This window comes from Athene noctua, chromosome 1 (assembly GCF_965140245.1).
Source record: "Athene noctua chromosome 1, bAthNoc1.hap1.1, whole genome shotgun sequence".
Classification (NCBI taxonomy): domain Eukaryota; kingdom Metazoa; phylum Chordata; class Aves; order Strigiformes; family Strigidae; genus Athene; species Athene noctua.
Window position 1 is genome coordinate 142,119,450 of NC_134037.1, and position 22,104 is coordinate 142,141,553.

Below are 22,104 nucleotides of genomic sequence, written 5' to 3' on the forward strand. Positions count from 1 at the left end.
AGGGCACTTACTGCATTGTGGTCTAATGAAAACCAGGGAGCATTTGTTATTTTATTACTATTATTACGGCAAGCAAGTTATCTATTTTGGAGTAAATATATGCACCTCCCCAGCCACCTAGGGAGAAAAACTTGCCTTTTAAAGCACGGATGACTACAGTAGCTTGATTATTCTGGCACCACAGTGTAGTTCTGAACTCTGCAGGCTGGCATCAGTTGGAGTACTCTGTGCTTCACTGGACTAGCATGTACAAATGCAAGTAGATACACACAGCCTTCAAAAACCCAGATGAGCTTTAAAACAGAGGTGTTTCCACTTAAATCCTTATAAATCTTTTGGTTGTTTTGCTAGCATCAAAAAACATTGAGCGGAGTGCTACTTCATACTTACTTCTGCTGCTAGGATCCTGGCATCCTGTTCCAAAAGAGAAAGGCTTTTTAAGAACTTCTTAGAGAAGGACACAGTAATTGAAGACTGGAGTAATCTTAACAAATACTCTTTCGTTTGCACTAGACACCCCGGCAGTTCAAAACAACTAAATCTTGTATGCCAACAGGAGAGAGAGGCTTGGATTGTTAGGACAGAATTATATTCTGTGTAGTTCTCTGCTCCTCTCCCATCTTGCTGGCTACTGTGGCAGTTACTGCAATTAGAAAAAGTTGACTTTTTTCAAACCAGTATTATTGTAGTTAAGACTGGCTGATCCCTTCACAGATCAAGACAAATGCAAGCAGCTTCACAGTCAAAGATCAGTATTCAATGGGCTTGTGCTTTTGTTTCTGGCGGGTCTAGAAAGCAAGAATCTTCCCATGGTTCTTTATTCTGAGGCCTTTAAATTCCTTACAATGTTCAAGAAGGTTATGGGATTAAGCTTCAGAAATTTATTTTCTGATTTTAAATATCTGAATTTAAGATTTATTTTGATTAAGAGCCTTCCCTACTAGACATAAGATCATCTAAGGACAAATGGAATGTTTAGGTGCCAAAGTAACATACAATATTTTTAAAATCTAAATTTATCATCTTCCTGATGGAAACTCATTGCAAACAATAAACAGAGGCAGATATCTTGTACTGAATGAATGACTGCATCTATCAAACAACAGTTCCTAAAATATTCCTAGAGCACCCAGCTGCTAAAATTTGATTATAACACAATAAGGTGACAGCTGACTTTCACATTGGAAGAGTAAAAATAACAGGCAGCTATAGTACTACAGGCAAGTATTCCCAACAGTTAATCTCCCTACTTAGTAATATGACTAGTGACCTATATAATGGACAGGGATTTAACACAGACTGAAGAAAGTACCATGAAAATCCCATCACTGAAAGTCTGATCCAACCTGCAGGGAATGGTGTTGAGCTTTAAATATTGTCAGGCATAGGGGGGTTAGATTTTTCTAAACTTTTTTCAGAATGCTGGAATACTGTAACAGAAAAAATGTTTTACACTCCTAAAATATTTTTTTACATTAAGAGTACAATACTTGAAAGTAAATGCATGGGATGTTGTAGAAATATCAGTGTGAGCTTATTGTAATATTCTTCAGGAAAAAATCCTGTAAATTAATGGACAGTCAGACTACATGTTCACCACTTTGGATTCTAAATATTTAACGATTATCATCTTTCTGCAACTACTACATGCACATCCCGAAGTTGCTGCCAATTTATAAAGTTTTACTACTGAAATTTAGAAATTAAATAATGTATGGGGATATAAAGTGAATGCCTCAATGCAATGATTCAACTTATTTTAGGGCAAGGCCTTATTTTTGTGCCTTACAAAACAACTGTTTCTAAGACCCCTACACAGGATAGGCTGTGTTTCCAAAGCAGCATATGAACAGTGATAATATTAAATAACAGAGACAGAGTCTTGAAAAATCACGGACCAACCCAACATTCTGTTTACATTAATTTTATAAAATACCTTACATGAACAGATAAAGAACTTGAGCTTACATAATAACCAAAATTTAAAAAGAATGTTGAATAAAATATAAATTAATTGAACACATCACTAAGTTTGCCACATGTTAGACAGTTTATAAAAGGCGTTTTGAGATAAAATAGTTATTTGAAAGAACATCCTTCAAAATGAAAAATACTGAAGTCCTTTTTCAAGAAGTCATTCCTAAAAGCGCTAAATTCCAGGTCAACAGGTAGTACCTGAATTTGCTTAGAATACGATGTTCATTTGCTTCAAAATTTGTCAAGCTTTAAGACACAAATTTAAATGCTTTCAGGTCAGAGTCATCAGTGCAAAGTAAAGCTTCAAGCTGAAAATGAGAAAAATATAACAGAAGAAATGATCCCGGTACGAAACTTCCTAAATTCACATTATGAAAAAAAAACTGTGCCAGATGCACTCTTGAGATACTGAACATTAACAAATTTTAACAGTGGCCGTTTAGAGATCCAGCCAAGCCATTAACATGGCTAATCATATTAAATTCATTTATTTTATCACATTTTAATTTTTTTTCCTACTCGTAGTCTTTGGAAAAGATCCATGCTGCTGATGTCCACTTACTTTGCTCAACTTCTGATTTAGCCAATTTGCTTAAAATGCAATAATTTAGCTAAAAGGAGATAAAAGAAGAGGCCAACAGACATCAGAATGACGGTCTAAAGCCTCCAGTGACATTTAACTGGAACAATATGATAGCATGTGTTTCTGAGTTTAACCAACTTTGTTCATTCAAGCATTCTCACTGACATCAGTCTTCCTTAAAGTTATATATGTGCATAACACACTGCCAGGCTCAAACCCTTAAGTCTTTCAAAGGTTAAAATATGTTTAGAGAACTAGACTGTAGCCAGATTAATTTATTTTAAGCCTATTAATTCCTGAAGAGTAAACATCAACACTAGCAAAGCAATTTCGCTCTGTTTGACTTTAAAACTATTAACCAAAACAGGTTTGAAATAGTCTTCATGTTCCACTATTTAGAAGTGTTATTAGCACACTCATTTAAAGATTAATGGAAATCTTTTCAAGTTACCACTCAGAATATTGCTCATCAAGCTTTTTTTAACACTTCTAAAAAAATGTGTCACTGGTGGTCACAACTAGAAGGAGAAGGAAAAATTTACAAACCTTAATCCATCAGGCAGAAGTTCCTCCTCTAACTGAAATATAAGGCTGTAATTTATACTAAGCTGCTGCATAAAAATCAGAAAATGAGTTCTCCATTACAATCCAAACTTTCAAAACTCAATCTGCAGATTATTTGCTCATCCTTGTAAAGTGTTCTTTTTTCACTGTCATTGCTATGCTGGCAGTCAAGCTAGAACCTCATTTAAGTAATTCCAGTACAACCAGAGTGTTTAATTTAACAGCCTGAATCATTCTGAATTTATAGTTAGCTAAAACGCTAGACTGATGTTGTAAACGAACCAAATGAACAAGAGGGTTCAAGACTACATAAAACTTTCCCCCAAAACAGAGGAAAGATATTACTTGAACTAAAAGCACAGAATATAACTTCAACTCAAACTTTTCATAAGCTTTACTCAAGGAATGAACATTTAAAGAAAGTTGCAAATGCCCTTTTCTAGAACATAAACTCAGAATCATTTGCTTAAATCAAAATGAAACAGAAGCTCTTCCCTATACCCTGAATTCCCCTGTCCATCTTTTAGCACTGAAGCAAATTAATGATATCCATACTACGCTTTGTGATGCTATGAAATAATTTAATTAGTTTTCAGATGAAACAATAGACTTTGAGATATTACAGCAATTTCCACAGGGTGTTCCCAGTTATTTTGAATCCTGCAATTCAGCCATTTGCTGGTTTGGGGTTTTATTTTTGGTTTTGGCTTTGTTTTGTTTTTTTAAATCTTTAAAAGAAATGCATTGGCTGCCGAGATCTGATCCTGTAAGGGATGTAACTTTTACTGCTTGCTCTGAGTGAAGGAGAAATGCTGAAAGGGAAAAACAAATATATACCTCACATGCACCTTAGCACACTGTGAAAATTCTCATATACTGGTCACATTTCAAAATGTGAAAAATATTCTAACTATCACATGGTTTTATCTTTTCAATAGTAACAAAATAAGATTTCAAAGTTTCCCAAAAAAACCAAGAAAGCAGCAATCTTAAGAATTATTCTGGAAATATCTGGACTTTTAACTTCTAGTGTACTAAGAACAGAGGTGTCTTGTCTCTCTTCTAAAATTGGGAAGATTTTTAATTTGGCTTGCATTAATTTGGGCTCAAACATAAAATGTCAAAGCCTGAAGTATCACTAACCACATAAAGCAGAAATGTATTTCCAACTAAACAGCTGGAAAGCGAGTGAATGAATTTGGGTATTAAACACATACTTAAGAATAATAAAGTGTACAGAGGAGGAGGTTACTCAAGAACTTTGCAAAAAATATTGCTACAGTAGCATTAGGAATTAACAGTGCATCAAAGATTTAAAGTTTCCGTGTTAATACAAACTGATCCAAGCCACAATGAACCACAGGATAATCACTCAAACAAAAAATTAACCGCATTCTACTTTACAGAAGCTAGACTGGAATTTACCTGAATAACATTAATATGATTCAAAAAGATTCCTTCTAGTCTGGCATGCCTCAGTGTACAAAGGTCAGAGAACTGGTGTCATTAGTGTGTAATCAAAACAGTATTACCATGTGCATTTGGCTTTTTTGAACATTTGCAATCACTCAAATCTGAAAGAGCATCACTGCTGCACGAAGTGGTTTTTTTTTTATTTGTTGGTTAGGATTATTTTGTGGAAACTGTATAAAAGACCTTGAGGACTACAGGTCATGGAATTCATGTTAAACAGAAAGCTGCCCAACATTACTGTCAAAATACCTTTAAAAAGGCAGTTCATAACAGAAAAATGCATTTTACATTCAGATATTTCCTCTCTCAAAAGCAAAGGAATCTCAGAAGAAAAAAAATCAGTAGTGAAGGCCACATACTTTTTGCATTTGATGAGCTGAAATGCAAAAAACAATTAAAGCATCTTGTAAGAGGAAAAAACAAAACCAAACACAAGTTCTAGAAAGTGATGATTTAGTCAATGGGGTGGTCAGCATGGAAACTGTTGGGAATGCTACAGCAGAACTGACCACAAGTACAAGGGAATATGAACAGGAACATAGTACAGGCATCAACTAGAAAACTGTAACTTGCCAACTTGTAAACAAGAAAAAGCATTTCACAGATTAAAAGTTCTAGGGAAGTAAACTTTAAATTATTTTGTCAGTTCAACCCTGATTTAAAAAAGTATGGCTAGCAAAAATACATAAGCCTCAGCATATTTATAAGTCTTGATCAGAGCAGCCATGAGCCTTTGATAAACGGCTGGAAACAAACACCCTTCTACTAAGGATGAAAGAAAAATATTCCATTCTCTTCTTTCTCTCATTCCCCAGTCCACACGGGTATATGTAGAATTCACATGCTCCAAGAAAATCTTGACGCTGCTATAGATTGAGACGTGGGGAAACTGGTGGAGGAAAACAGACAAACTCTCTTAAAATACTACGGGCCACGTCAACATTATTCTGGGCAATTTCAAGTGCCCTCTTGACTTCTTCAAAGGAATAGCCCTCTCCCATAAGTTTTGCAATTTTTGCATCCACATTTTCCGTGGAACTGTCAGAGCTATATGCTTTCCTGTGGTGTATTTCTGGTGCAGTCCTCCGAGGAAGTGGTTTAGGGGGCCTGGCTGGTGCTTGTGAACCATCTGTTTCAAATAAAGGAGACAGAAATCATTATAAATTGGCTTAAAATTGTGTAATAGGTAGGTCAACCCTTATGAAGCAGTTTAGAAGTAAAATTCTAAAGCAACATGAAGAGAGATTTTAATTCACTGATATATCTCATTTTAAAATTTGGACAGAAGTTGAATTCCTCAAGAACATCTAACATAGAAATACTGTAGTGAAGTACTATTTTAATAATATGATAGGAACATGCAAGTTACAATCTGAATTATTCAAAGTTGGAAGAAATTATGATGAAACAGCAAAGATGGTGAAAATAGCCAGTCAAAATTTTAAAGGCTCTCCACTCTCAACCCAGTTTGATAACTTTTACTTAGTCTGTTTAAAAAAAACCAAAACAATTTGATCACAATTTTATTTAGGACCGTAAATTCCACAGAATTGGAATCCAGCCAAATATGCCCAAGGAAGAAAAATCCTTCACTTATTGGTACATCTTGCAGATTCTGTTCAGTCAATTGCAGTTCATTTCATGCATAGCAGCTATGCATAAGTACAGAAATAACTGGTTTCTCTAAACATCTAGTCCAATTATTTTCAATGGTGAGAACAGAACACAATCCTTCCTCTCCAGTGCCCATTTGGAAATATCTCCCCTTTCCTTCTCTTCAGTGGAAAGGTTACCTTCACAGTTAATAGTGGTGCTAAGAATCATGATATGCTGATGAAAAAAGCTAATATTCAGACTTGCTAATCTTCTCAGAGTCAAGAGTTTCGTATTCAAGTAAACTTGGTACTTTACTGAAACCTCTTTATCCTCACTGATTCCACAATAAGAAGCTTAAATACAAGCAGGCATAGAGCCATAGAGGAAACACTTTCAAGAGCAAAGTATTTTAAAAAAAAAAGTCTTTAATCTTTCAAAAAAGGTTCTAAAAAGTTCCATCAACAGTGACTTTGATAGATAAATTAGAGGAATTTCTGCCTGTGATGCTTCCTGTTTACTTATACTGACAGCAGTGGCATTTTGCAATGTTAAGTACTTCAGAGACAGTTTTTTAGTGATGAAAGAATGCTGTATTTCTAGTATTGCAGTTACAACATGTTACCTTATCATAATACTGGATAGAGAGAACTGTAATTCAGCTGAGTGCATCAAACATTTCAGACGAATGAAAAAATAATGCACATTAGTGCATGCATAACCAAGGTGTATTTTTTCTCTCAACTTAAGTTACCATGCATTCACAATGAAAGTGTTGCTATAAATTTTAACTTCATTTCTTAATTCAGAGAAGATAAGCAAATAGTACTTTTAGCAAGATGGTGAGATTCATGTAACAAATGGATGAGAGTAATTTGATTAAAAATGTACAGTAAGGGCCCAAGATTAAATTTTGTTCTAATTTCATTGCTTTTTTCCTTGCAAGTAGTTATGACACAACCTATAAATAGTAAGGGCTATTTCATGTGGGTTATGATTTTTTCTCTCTGAAGATGCAAGGAATTACATAAAAGCTAAACTTTCTACCTGAAGCAGATCCAAACCTGCTATGAAGGTGTGGAAGATCCATGAAACACTCTGGTTTGAGAAATTAACTGTAGCTTAGGAAATGTGGTTAATCACTAAAAACCAAATCAAAACCAAGTTCAAATTTCTCATTTCAGTTATTTTAGAAAACTCAAGACTGTAAGAGAAGAATAGTCTTTATATTTAAAACAATGGTGTATCATGTTAAACCTGGTAATTTTTGTTTCATGAACATTTCAAACTGTTTTAATATGCACATTTTGTTACGGACTTCATTTCTATAGAGGATTAAACAAAATTAATTTGCAAAATTTACTTTTTCCCTCGGACTTGAAGTATAGAAGGAAATTCCTTACTCATAGATCAAATCCTTCCGTGTCTGTGTTACATGAGACATTTTTTGCTCTACCCTAATACAGGCTTAAAAAGTTATTTCTTGGATAAAATCTTCACTTTGCTGAAGCCTCCAAAAAAACTTTATTAAGCAATCACATCATTTAGAAAGGTAATTTTTAATTCTGTCAGTAGATTTGCAGCATAGGCATTTTATTCTCACTACAGTGACATCTCTCTATAGCACAGATACTTTAAGATCTCCAGCCCTCTCTTTAACTCCATTCCTATTATTATTTTAAGTGCTGACATCTCTTTCAGTATCTTCACATCCATATAACATATTAGCTGAAGCTGGGTATCACACTGGATCCTGAGCTTAAAGATACTAAGCCTAAAATGCATGTGCATCTGGACACTGAGATAGAGCTATTTAAGCAGGACTTTCCTTCCCAACCTCCCATCCTCTCTGCTGTTTCAGCCACTGTGGATGCCTAACTGAAAACTCAAATAGATTTTCTAATTGCATAATTCAATTAACAGTTTCTGCAGCAAGGAACTGCTTCTATCACTCACATTTCTGTAATTCAGCACTAGATTTAACCCTTAGTAGAAAGGCAGACACAGGCCCATTTAATAATTGTTCAAAAAGCACAAAAGAAGTTGTAAGGCAAGAGCTCTGTGGCACAGTGGGAAGAGGATATTTGTAACTATGCCAACTGTTTGTTCCTCTCTGCTGTGAAATGGCCCTCTTTTCTTCCCTTGCTGCTTCTCCTGTATGTTCCACAGTCTTTCACTGACAGACTGAGAAGCATCAGAGAACCAGGTGATGAAGGCCTGTTGTGCAAGGCCCTCTGAGGAGCAGTGGCAAGCAGCTACATCTAATCGAACAGGGGTACAGAAACAGAGCATACCCAGGGGACACCTATACTAAGGAACTGAGAGAGCAAGGAGAAAGTGAGAGGGGAGCAACGCAAATATTGGTCTGTAAGCTGTTAGGTATGATCTTCATATTCTGCATTACAGTGGCACATTACTACCTCTAGGGTTAGTTCAAATCCACCCTGAATCAATATGGAACACTCTTCCCCTAACATTTATGTGTAAAGGAATTCAAATTTGCATGCAAGTGCTTTAATAAGGCCAGGTGAGTGAATAGGCAGCAGACAAACGCACTTAACTAGCCATTTGAATCCATTTCTTAAAGAACAGCTAAATTCAGTAAAATACAGCTGAAAACTATGTTAGAGGCCTGATTTTCTTATACCTTTCCCACGTATCACTGGTTGTGCTTAGGCAAAATATACTATTAGCAATTATCTCCTCTTGTTTTGTGGTAATAAGTTTAAGTTTGAAAAACCATGCCTTGGGGATAGGTGCATAGCTGAGAACTATTTCTTAAGTGTTCGATGCTGAATTAGAACAAATTTCCCATTACATGTTAACAATTCAGTTAAACATCATGACAGCAATCTTAAAAATAGTCAAACCAAAGCACAAACTTAAAGGACTCCCCATGCTACTCTAGGAAGCCAGTGGCTAAATTGTAATTGGATTTGAGAGTGAACTACATTTCTTTTCCAGCTAGTTCAAAGATTCAACATACAAAAGGGCTGAAATGAAGAATTTCCTAAGTGAACTGATTAGTTCAGGATAAATGCAAAAACAAAAGTTCTGAATAGAGCTATGCTCTCTACATTGTCTTTTTAAATCATAGATGAAGGTGAATCAGTTCATCCTGAAGCTCATCAGTTCTGTTCTATGGAATTACTGCCACTGTAAAAACAACTTTCCAATTATGACTATGACATGATCAATCACATAGTTTTCACTTAATTGAAATGAAATTGAATATCTTGCTGTACATCATACTGATTTAGAATTATACTTATAGCAAAGGTCGATGCATATGGGTGTTTTAGAAGATGACTTAGGAAACATACAGATAGAAAAGTATTTATTAAGTGACATCAGAAAGGTCCAAGATCTTAAGTGGCAAGCAGTAGTTTAGAAAAATTAGAAATTATTCTACCACAGAATTGAAAAGAATTGCAGGAAAACTCCATAGCTTTAAACAGTAGCTATATCATTGTCATAATTTGTATTATAAAAGATTTAAAGTGCCCTAAATAAATCAGGTTAACACTGTAAGACAAATAGATTCCTCACAGTGTCACACATAAAACATTCTTTTTAAAACACTTTTTTTGTTCTAGCAATAGAGAGAAAAAAAAAACCCACACTGTTATATAAGTAGAGGTATCCTCCCAAAAGTGCTATTATTTACCAAAGGCATCACACTAATTCTCAAATGTGCTATTCATCAGAAATTCTGTAGCACTCTTCAGGCTTACTTAATTTCCCCTGTACTTTAAGCTGGAAAAATATATTCTTTCTCTGTTATACCACAGAGTGGAACTACATATTCCTGAGAAGGAGAGATATAACTACTATTCAAAAAAATGTGTATTTTTCCATTTGTGATTGTTGCAATTAAACACTGATGATCATTACAACCAAAAGACTAGAGAACTAAGTCCCTTCCTTATTTTATGCATTAGAAAAGTTTTCATGCACAATTCTCTCTCATCTGGAGAATGAATAATGGTTCAAAGCATCACCTGGCTTGCTCTTTGTGTAGTCTCTCCACACAGCCAAATGATGCAAATGTGACAATCCTCCCCCTTCCCCATATACCATGCACATATAAAAGAAAGAAAATTTGTCCAAAAATTGAAATACAGGTAATACTGTTATTATTTTAAATAATTTGAGTAGCTTTCCTTTAAATACTAATAGAATTGCCTGAAAACCATACTAAAAATTTCCATGGCAGAGGAATTGCTTCTACTGTACCTGTTCTGTTGCAAACGGAAGGCTGAATTTTAATTGGTTTTGGTTCTTCTTGTTTCATTAAAAAACATTCAAAAATTTTTCTTCATGCATATTAGGAAAAAAGACCAGAAAATAATAAGATGAAGTGAGATGCATGTGGTCCCTGCAGGACTTCTGATCTCTCGTGATCTTTAAAGGTGGCAGAAAAATCTCTGCCTTCTCAAAGATAAGGAACACTAGAACTCATGTAAGCATTCCATTTGGCAGCTAGTGAAATTGATGCCATAATTATCTATACCTACAAGACAACAGGTAGCCACTTCTACCTTTATTGCAGAACTTTAATCTCTGTTATCCTTTCATGAATTCGTATTTTTGTAAAGCAGTATTATCATTAACATTTGTTGTTCAAAATGACAAAGACCTCATTGGACTTTACGGATGAAAGTTATTTGCTTCATGAAGTTGGAATTTTCTCCAAGAACAGTTTTCTACCTTACCTGAAGAGGGAGGAAGTTGATCATAGTCTTGAGATGTCCTATTTGTTTTGACATTTTCTCCAGTTACTCTACGAGCAGGTGGCAAAGGAACATGACCAGTTATTGGATCAAAATGGGGATCTATAATAACAGAAAAAAAATGTGTCTTAGAATAATGAGAATTATTATATGGTGGAGAGGAGGGGGCTGATGCATAGAAGCGAGGCTTAAAATAGCCTCCCTTCAGATAGAGGATTCATGAATCCAAACAAAGGTGTTACCCCACAGCACATGCATGTGCTTTATACATCTAAATTCAACACTTGCATAGTAGATAGGTAACTATGACTTGAAATGACAAAACTGAGAGCACAGGTCAAAGGCACTGACCATGGCTCCTCTGTTTACATCCATGAGGTACCTATCAATGATTCAACCCTGACACTGTGAGGATTGTGGCTGGTAAAGCATGGAAAAGGTTGCAAAGCCTGAAGCAGCACAATTAGAAATATCCTAGCTATTCAGTTAGGCTAGAACTTCCTAACACTTCCATGCTTTGCAGTTCACAAAGACTTCAGGGCAGTCCCTATTCATACAGTCCCAGCCACCGGTAAATACTACGGAGACTGGTAAATGCTGTGACTAGGCTTTTAAATTCTCTCTGCTGATTACAAACACAGAACTTTTAAAATGAGAGAAATAGATAGTCCTGGAACATTGTGTCCTTTTCTTTGGTTTTTTTGGCTACTGAGGATGAAGCTGAGCAAGTGTTTAACATCATCTTGGCCCTGGCTTCTGCTCTGGACTCCTAAGAATGTTTGTATGTGAGTGCAACTTTTTTCTGTTGTTGATGATGAGATTATTATTCTAATCTGACAGGCTCTGATGGATAGCTGAGAAATCACCCCCAAGACTTGTATGGAAACCAATCATCAAAAACTCATCATAAATCACCTACAGTAATTTATTTGACAAGATGCAAAGTGAGTAATACCGTTTTAGAAATACCATATGAATAAAAAAAGACCAATCCACACAACCATGTACACCGAAGTAGATGTATACACTTCTAAGATTAATGAAAACTGCTGCTTTAAAATTGTTATTTGCTATGCAAATAAGAACACCACCACATGGCCGTATATATATTTTCTAGATTTTTAATTAAAAGTTATTAAATGTTTTTTAATGCCATTAGTGATGTTTCCTAGATTACTTGGAAATAATAATTTAAAACTCTGCATGTTTCTGGGAACTGCACACAGATCGACAGAGCTTGTGTGTCTCTGTGTGAGGGCTTCTATTTTTCCTCTCTATTCCCATTAGAACTGTACGGTGCAGTGTGTGTTTCTACATCAGATGACACAATTTGAGGCACTCAGTCAGACTGGACTATTGAAGATGGCGTTGTTTTTATTTTGAAGTGTAGAAAATAAATTAATTCCTGGCCCTGTATTTATGAAGATCAACCTTTATATCCTGTAACGTGCAAGTCTTTTTACCTGGATACGTTCAGAGGCTTATATGAGAAAATACACTGAGCTGAATTTGCATTATAAAAATATACACAGTTTTGGCAAATTACTCAATGTCAGGCCTTGACTGGTGGCAAAAAATATATAATAAAAACATTCCATAAAAGATCACTCCAGTTCAACCTAAACTAGCTCACTCTCATCCCACAGCTAGTATCATTCACAAAGGTCAGACAAACACCCGACAACCTGTCAGGCTGTTATGGAGTTGCACATGACTGCTTGTCATTCTGGCCTTCCTTTGATACTGTCGCCAACACATTTCTATTTGCCCCTCTCCATACAGCTTCAAAGAAAAACAGATAGGAGGGTGGAAGGCATCTAACCACACCACAAGGTAGATAATCACTGACAATACTCCTAGGACAGATAAGCTTAAGACACCAATAACCTCTGGAAGTGTCCACAGAGAAAAAAAAGTCACTTTGGAGGTATGCCCTATTACCCACAAAAATCCTGTTGTCATCTGTATCATCATCAGTAAATATATTCAACTTAATTAACCTGACAAACAGTTTTCAACTCAAAGACAAAATTCGTAAATTATGACCATAGCTTATATACCTTTTACAAGCAAAATACCATACTGAGAAAGAGTCACAGTGATTCATGGGGAGAGAGAGGTGAAAACTTGACTTATCAAAAAGGTTATGAATCACAGGTGCCTGCAACTGTGTTCACATTTGATATAGTTTTGCAGCAAAAGTTTACAACAGTTCTAACAAAGCAGGATACTATTTTCCCTTATTTTCTAGTTTTCCCCCAAGTTCTGACTTGGAAATAAGTCCCATGAATTATGTTTTACTATAGAAAACAATGGAGTCAACAACAGGATACAGACTAGTATCACAGATTACAAAAGAAAACCCGTGACTTCACAAGTAACAACTCTTACTGGAAAAGTACAATTTACCAAAATATCTAGCCTGGTATAGAAATATTGACCTTATTTCATCATTTTGTGATAAAAGTTAAGTCTTTTTATATTCTGAGTCATGTCATCTTCACTATTAAAAAACCCTATTTTCAAACATTTTGTATAATGAAGTATAGACAAAACAGAATTCTGAAGCCTCATGACAACTTTATCATAGAACTTTATCACAGATCATAGATAAGCTTCTGAAGTAAAGGAAAATGAAATAAAGTATGTTGTTTCATTTGTATTCTTACCAGAATGAAGGAACAGTTCATGTCCTGAAGGAGGTCGGCTTCCTGACCCAGCAGGTTTTGTGTGCTCAATCATGCTGTGCCGAGCAGGTGGTGGTGGTGGTGGTAGTGAAGGGGGTGAGTTATCAAATGCATCTTCACCTGCATTTTAGAAAAGAATTATTAGATGAGCAAAACATCCTTAAGAAGTATGGAGTAAAGAGTAAGGCTTAAAATTCATTTTTCTCTGGCTGCTGAGGCCTTTACTCCTAGGGTTCATCTAACAGTTCAGTGACTCCAGTAATGAAATTGTAAACTTGACTCTTACTGTGCACAATCCTCTTCTAAAATATGCTCTGAATGACCTTGTGCAGGGTTCAGTTTCTTTTCTTGGATGGGGGGAGAGATTTCTTCTAGTGGTTCAGTTGGAAAGAGTGTATTATAATGAAAGCTTCACTGAATATCATTGTATAATAACAGCGATGTTTCTGTGGCTAAGCAAATATATTTACATTCAAACACCTATGCTGACTACATTGAAACTGCTACATTTATACAGTATATTATCTTTACTTGTTGTTCTAAAGCTCCGACCCCAGATATAAACTGAATTTTCTAGAGCTTGGCAAAAGAAGGTACCCCTTAGACAAAGGTGGTGCAGACAGGACTAGGGTTACCAAGCAGCATCATTTTTATGTGTTATTCTGCCTTCAAGTCTTCATTCTCTCTTAGGAACACTTCAGGGATCAGAGAGACTATAAGTGCAGGAACATGGCAAATGTTCAAAAGGTTTTATGGAACCAAAAGATTGGATGATGACACATACACAGGCACAATCATGCAGCTGAGTTTGTTGATGAAGGTGTGGGTGGTGGCCAAACAGCCCCAGTGTATATGCAAAGCACAATGACTTGTATAGGAGAACAGAACAGAAATCAGGGTTGGAAAAGAAAGGTTTTGGTGACTGTATGCAGCAGTGAGTTTTGAACTGTCCCTTAACAGTGGCAAAAACCAGGAAATAAACATTAATTTAATTTAGTTTTCTTTGACTTAAATGTCACCTCTTTGGCATTCTTCTTTGTATTTGATAAAAGAAATGGAATTATTTAAGCTACAATAGAAAAAACCCTCCACTCTTGCATTAAATTGCAATGCTCTAACTTCATATTAAGGGACAAAAAATTGTAATTTATTTTAGGGAAAATGGTTTTGCTTTCCTTCATAGCTTTAATACAGAATTAGTATGCCTTTTTGTCTGTCTTCCATGAGGGCTTACAGACAGATACCAAGTACAGATCACTGACACAAATACTGACTTACGTCTGTAATATTTAGCCCATAACTTGTTTGGTACTCTTAACATACTCAACGTTGGTTGTTTTTCAATAAAGATGGCATTTGGTTCACCTAGGCAATGTTAACCATTAAATGTGATCAGCAAAAAGTCTGCAACCTAAAGGGGGCACCAGAAGATCATAATCGGAGGGTGTCCTGTTGAGCAAAGAGCTGTGTTTTGGGTTGTCTCTGGTGGGAGGTCGTGCAGGTGGTAAAGGTACCGGAACAGTAGGTGCATCACATCCATCTCCTGAATGACACAATCACAAGAAGTGAATGTTTTCTTGCTGTACCCCTAGAACAGCACAGAGTAAATTTTCTTGCTAAATAGTGAAAAATAAAAACATACCTAACTCTGGATGTTTTGATTTCTTAATCTCAGAAGTAGCGCTGTGTCCCCCATTCGTTACTCCAGCACATTGACCATTCTCACACACCCTGAAGACAGACATTAAACATGAAGCAATCAACCAGTTATCCAAGTATTAATTTCCAGAATGACCAAATACCTGAGCTGGCAGTTCATTATACAGAAATGAATGAAAGACTGTAAGAGGCACCAGTTTTAAAATTTACAGATTTTTTTTAATAATGAGACCAGATGCTGGTTAACCGTCAATAAAGCTGCTTTGAAGGATTATACTGCTTTCTTGGTGGGATACTGACTTGGCTTAAATAACTTACTCAAAGCTGCAATACAAGATAGAGGAAGCCCTACCATTAAACACAGTCCTCACTGAAGAGCTCAGGTCATTGGTTTATTCACACAGTTAAGTTACAGACTCAATCTTATTTCGCATTCCCAGCTGTTGAATTTTCCATACGAGAAATATGACAAAGGGAAATGTGGATTTCAGTAATTATCCACACTGAACTGCACAGAAAAGTCATTAAACGATATAAAACAAAACAACAACAAAAAGTCCCAAACCAAACAACACTAGAACACACCACTAGCAATAACAAATTTAAATGAAACTCTTAGCCAAACATTTTTAAAAAATAAATAGAGCCAGCCAAAGCAGTTTTGTAGGCGCTGATTCATTTCTGCATCAAAAAGCTGAGTCTTGCTGATACTTCTACCACAGCTTACTGATTTTTTTAAATGGAAGCATATTAGATGCTCAAAATTAAACAACAGTATCAAATTAAATACGAAAATCATCTAAACGAAGCAGTACAAAGTTGCCTATAATCTTGTCAGAAAAATAATGATTATTTTTGTAAGATAACTCTGTTCAAATACAGCAGGGAAAAACACAGAACAAAAGCCTTTTCACAAAATTAAATATTGTATAAATAAATGTGAAAGAACTGGGAAATTATTCCTGTCATTGGAACTGTGGACCCTGCATATTCAGGAAGAACTGGAGAGTTTCTTTGGAAAAAGGCCACCACGCTAAACAACTCCAGCTTAAAAATAAAAATCCCAAGCCACCATGCACCATTATTACTATATACTGGCAAATCTGCTAGAGCTAAAATTTCAGATCTTGGGTTTTTACCAATAAGACTAACATTAATAAATCTATCAGCTTTGGCCATATGGAAAGGAGGAATGAATAAAAGTCTGGAATCATTTAAAACATATAAACAGGAAAGAGGAAGTGAAATTGTGTTTGTGGTCCCAAGAGTTCTAACTAGGACTAATGAAATAAATGTAAGAATAATTACAAGACTTAAAAACCAAACCAAAACAAAAAAACTAATGGTAAGAGCTATTTTGTTATGAATTAATTTCCCCAGGGAAGCAGTATAGGAAGTGTTGCTTCTATCTTTTAAATTAGATTGGTTCATCTCTCAAACGCACTGGATGCAACACTTCCTTTGACTCCTCACCATATACACTAAATAACTAAGAATATTTTCTACTTTGAGTCTATTCTGAATTTTCAGTAATCTAACCAGTTATACGCAGCAACTTCAGACTTATTCAGGTCATAATGAGCCCAGTTAAGTGATTAGTTTGGAAATCATGCAGAAATACCTGTTTATATCAACAGTAAACACCAGAAAGAAAGGCAGCAAATGAGTACTAGCAAGCAAGCCTCCTGTCTTTTCATTTTGGAAAAAGCTTTATTAGGAAAAGAGAGTGAATCTTAAGTGATTGGATGAGGCGTCATGGTTTTAAACTGATGGAGAATAGATTCAGATTAGAGATAAGGAAGAAATTCTTCCCTGTGAGGGTGGTGAGACAGTGGCAGAGGTTTCCCAGAGCAGCTGTGGCTGCCCCCTCCCTGGCAGTGTTCCAGGCCAGGCTGGACGGGGCTTTGAGCAACCTGGGCTAGTGGAAGGGGTCTCTGCTCACAGCAAGGGCAGATGATCTTTAAGCTCCCTTTGAACCCAAACCATTCTATGATTTTATGATAACGTATTATTCTTCTAATAGTAGCCTGATTAGTAATGCTGAAATTCTTTCCTTCCATTTCTTATTGTTGAATTTGCCCCATACCTGGGAAGATCAGGTGTAATAAACCAGATAATTAACTGATCTGTCAGAAAATAAGACTATAAATCCTTTTTTTTTGTATTACTGTTGTAATATTTTTAACGTCATATCTACTGGTATAAGAGCAAAAAGTCTTAAAGGCAGTACAAATTTGGGGGTAGGATGGAAGAATTACATAGTTCCTAAATTACAAAACATGCAGAAGAAAATTTGTAGGCTGTTCAGTTTACTGAAAACTCTTAAGTACTATCCAAGAACTGAAGAAGCAACACTTAGGGAAGAGGTAAGCAAAGGTGACACTGGGGGACAGATATGAAAGGTGCTACAAATTTATGACAATTTTAAAAAAAATTGGTAACAGTTTTGCTAAACAAGACTGAAAAGCTAAGCTTTTGACACCCCTCTCCCCACGAGATTAAAATAAGTGCTTTAAAAGAATACAGCATCAACCAGAATCAAGACTCTTTTTGAAAGCTTATCTCAGCTTTCACACCTAAGCACTGGCATTAGCTAAAAGGAGACATTTTAAGTACATGGAACTTCATAGATATATTCATATATATACACGCAAATATTCAATAGGATTGGGGTTTTTGAAATGCTTAGGAGAGTGTTTGGTTTGAGTTAAAATTCTTCTCAGAATATATAAGAAAGAGTTGTTGGTCTTAATCATAGAGCAACCTGAATGGCAAACAGGTATTTTCTCTACAGTAAGTCCTGGATTAATGCCAAAAAACTCTACTGTAAGAGCAAGACCAAGTATGCTTGCTCAAAAATGAACTAAATACTTGAAAAAGCTTTGGAATCAGCTTTCCATCTACAGCTTCTATTAATAATTCTAATGGCCTGGTAAAACTCTGTACCAGCTAATTGAAAGCACTCAACACTTTTTCTGCAGATGAAGGATAATGGAAAATGAGAAGTTCGTAGTTTTCCAGGCGGTTATTTTCTCAAGAATCTTTCAGAGTGCATCTAGATACTAGCATTTTAGTTCAGGTCAGAAAAAGGAATTGAAACAAATCTCCACAAGTCATCCTCATTTACAGTACTTTGGTTTACATTGCAGAGAGACCTCAGAGCATGCCAACACAGTTGCTTCTGGACTCAAAAGATATTCTGCCAGAGCTCATCCAATGTGCTGCAATTACTAAAGGGTACTCCAGTCACAGGACCATGTGAATCCGAAACTTCCCAAAATAAACAGCATTTCTAATAAAGACAGAATTTTTAACCTGCATGTAAGTGATCAGACTATGACCTTTTTTCCACCTGTTCTAAATCCTGATTAAAAAGGTCCAAAAGTTCTAATTGGCTAATTTTGGGATGAGACACATCAAGTTTTATCAATGGTGGGTCCTTGATATCACGTTCTGACAGAAAGAGGAAAAAATGTCAATATGTCACTGCAGTTTTTTAACAGCAGAAGAGTCTGAACATTTTAGATCAATACTTGATTCTTAATATCATACTTTTGACCTACAAGACCAGCAGACAATTGGCCCTTCTTTTTCCCAAGACTTATTCTCTTAATTCCAGATGGTCAGATTTTTTTTATGAGTCAAAGTCCAAGAAGTTCACCAGGAATGACACAGCCTTCAGCTGCCATGTCCCTTGCCTCCAAATCTCCTTGCCATAACCCATTAATAATTCAGAACTGTGAAAGTTTGGAGATAACTACTTTAGAACACGTTGAATGCAAGAGAAATATATTCCATCTGAAAATATGCTGTGAAAAGAGGCTCAAAAAGCTAAAAAGACATAGTACATATGGAACAAAAAGAGAATAAAACTATGTACATACAGCTGTCAACTCATGTATTTTTCATACTGCATTTGCTTCTTAAGATGAATTCTATAAAATGAGAAAGTTTAAGACTTTTCAAAGCTTTAGGAATTTCAGTCACACAATTCTTAAAATTAAATTTTGCAAGAGTTGTGAAGGTTGAATCTCGTGGTCAGTTCTGAAAACCTCAACCTAAGAGAAAAAAGGATCAACTGCAGAGATGATATTCAAAAGCAAAAAATACCCAGTTCTGACACAACAGTGATACAATAAAGTGAAATTCACAGGTTATGATTGTGGTAGTGGTCAAATGAAAGAGAGGCATCAGTAATCCAAGCTTGAAAAGATAAGACATTTAAGAAGGCAGGCAAGCTTAACCATCACTAAAAATGTTGAATCCAGTTAAATTTTGGAAAAAGCAGAATTGTTAAATAAGTTGCTTTCAAGGCTGCTAAATGACCTTACCGAGCAAGAGGTTTTATATTATGACCATGAGGTGGTTGTGAGCTGAGCACTACAGGGTGTGAAGAAGGAACTTTGTATTCATCTTCATCTGTGTGATCGCTTGATTTATCAGACAGAGAATTTGTTGAAGGAACGGGGCACCTAAGGAGATGAGTAAATGATCAGTTTTGCTTTAACTGTTACATAATTCACCTCAGTATAATTAATACAATACTCTTCCTTAGCCTAAACATCTTTAATACATGTTTGCTACATGTAAAGTAATAAAAACACCATGTCAAACTAAAACTTGTATGGTACTGACTTTTTTGTCACTAAGAATGCATAGAGAAAAAGGCAGCTGACCTTCAAAGAGTTAAACAGTTACTTTAAGCAAGAACAATATAGCAGATAATTGCAATTAATTAGAAGTACTAAGTAGGCACTTACAGGGCTAAACTTGTTTGCATTTATCAGAAGAACTAAACAAAAGTTAATTCTGGGCAAACCTATTTAGCAGGGCTCAATGAGGCAGTGGACATTCACCCGTTCAGTGAAGTGTCTTGTTCCATCCATAACAAATGCCCAGAATTTTCTTGTATTTTAAGTTATTTTTGCTTCAAACAATAGGACAAAAGGGAATGGCCTCAAGTTGCACCAGGGAAGGTTTAGACTGGATATTAGGAAGCATTTCTTTCCATAAGGGGTTGTTAGGCGTTGGAATGGGCTGCCCAGGGAGGTGGTTGAGTCCCCATCCATGGAGGGGTTTAAGAGTCAGGTTGACTTAGGGCTTAGGGATATGGTGTAGTTGGGAACTGTCAGTTTGAGGTTAGTAGTTGGACTGGATGATCTTCAAGTTCTTTTCCAACCTAGACGATTCTGTGAATAATTGCATTTAATTGTCCTCCCAGACGGTGATTTATATTTTTTTTTTTCAAAGCAGTGAAAGACCAGGAAAGATGTAGGCTTTATAATCTCCATTTACATTTAACAAGTTCTGTCATGGATAATGCTGCTGGATGTGAGATTACTTTTAAAACAAAAAAACTAATTCCTACTGACTGGTTTTCTGCTTTGAGTGTAAACAAAATGACAAGCAAAAATTTCATTTTAGAGAGCAGTCTGGGGAAACTACGTTTGTTAGATATTAACAACTTCAACATATCTGTTGGCCTTCATTAAATATAACGTTGCTAGGTTATAGTTCTAGCAATCAACATAATCTACTCTTTTATATGTAGAGCCCCTCCATTTACAGCAATTCCTCCAATGCCTTAAGATATGCAAGAAACTCACAAAACATCCGACATACAAAAGCTTACATTAAGGAATTAACTGCAGCTTGATCATACATGAAAACCACAAACAGAAGTTTGATTCTTAAACTAGCTGAACATGAAGAGCAGTAAGTGTATAACTTCAAAAATCATCTGGATATTACAGTATGCAAGTGAAAAGCACCTTTATTGTTTGCCACACTAAAAGCCAACAGCTGGAGCACCTTGAATAAAGATGCAATGCATCCAACCATTTTGATTTGTGGCTTGAAAGTATGGCTAATGAATGGCCCCTAAGCTGAACTACAGGCTACATTACAAGATACATCTACATCATACATCAATTAGTGAAGTTCTTAAGGACTATAAGGAAATACAAGAATGGAGTGGGCATACTTTCTCTTACTGTGGTCTAATTACTTTGATTCTGTCATATGGGCAAGAGCTGAAATGATAAGTCAGGCTTATCTCCTTATTTTTTCAACACAAGCAGCACCTGACTTGCACAGTACACTTATTCACAAAGGAAAAGCACGTGTCTTTCACTGTCTACTGTAGATGATGCCACATGACTTCAGAACACCCAGGTACTCTGTGAACAAAAATTAATAACTAACTACAGTGAGTACTAGCTAGTCACTAATTTAATAAATAAAAAAAGGGAGAAACAGAAAGAACAGAGAAAGAAGGGGACAGGTGTGCTGCTTTTATTTGTATATATTCAGTCTAGAGCTCCCTAGCTACTTGTAACTTCTCAGACACTTTTTCCTTCATTCAGTAATATACTTCTGACTTCAGAAACAAGCTCATGAAAATACAGGAATCCAACTTCTTTTGCAAAGACATACTAGCCAAAGACAGAGGAAGATGATTTACAGCACTGAACTGCATACCTATATTGCAGTTTTCAACCACTTTCTGTAGAGGGAGCAAAATTTCACACAGCAATGCAGTGTGAAATTGCTTTTTCCATCCTTGATTTCTTAGGTGGACAGGAGGTTTGTGTCACTGCTGTACAGCCATTTAAACAACAGAAGGTAAAAAGGTATAGGAACAATGAAAACACTGTAGTATTCTCAGGTAGATAGTTGAAAGGCCCACAAATAACAAATTTTCTCATTTCCGTGGACATGCAATCATTCTTACATGGCAATCCAGCATGTTCTGGAGATGTTACATAAAGCGTGTGTTTCTAAAATTAAATTGCTGGCTTCTGCAGATAGTAATGTTTGAAATACTAGTATCTAG

The 22,104-nt window shown here is 35.8% G+C and overlaps 1 protein-coding gene across 5 annotated transcripts in view; it reads right to left on the minus strand.

Moving 5' to 3' along the window:
• Positions 1 to 1,914: 1,914 nt before the first annotated feature.
• CBLB (Cbl proto-oncogene B) overlaps positions 1,915 to 22,104 on the minus strand; it is a 132,655-nt gene continuing 112,465 nt past the window's right edge. For 3 of the 5 annotated variants that reach the window (XM_074898645.1, XM_074898654.1, XM_074898664.1), the window contains exons 14-19: positions 19,601 to 19,741; positions 15,253 to 15,341; positions 15,022 to 15,153; positions 13,593 to 13,730; positions 10,906 to 11,025; positions 1,915 to 5,726 (exon numbers count right to left, since the gene is read on the minus strand). In XM_074898645.1, coding sequence (XP_074754746.1) covers positions 5,464 to 5,726; positions 10,906 to 11,025; positions 13,593 to 13,730; positions 15,022 to 15,153; positions 15,253 to 15,341; positions 19,601 to 19,741 — 883 coding nt within the window. In that variant the 3' untranslated portion in view covers positions 1,915 to 5,463. The remainder of the gene's footprint in view (positions 5,727 to 10,905; positions 11,026 to 13,592; positions 13,731 to 15,021; positions 15,154 to 15,252; positions 15,342 to 19,600; positions 19,742 to 22,104) is intronic. The other 2 variants (XM_074898683.1, XM_074898674.1) reach the window with 2 other exon arrangements.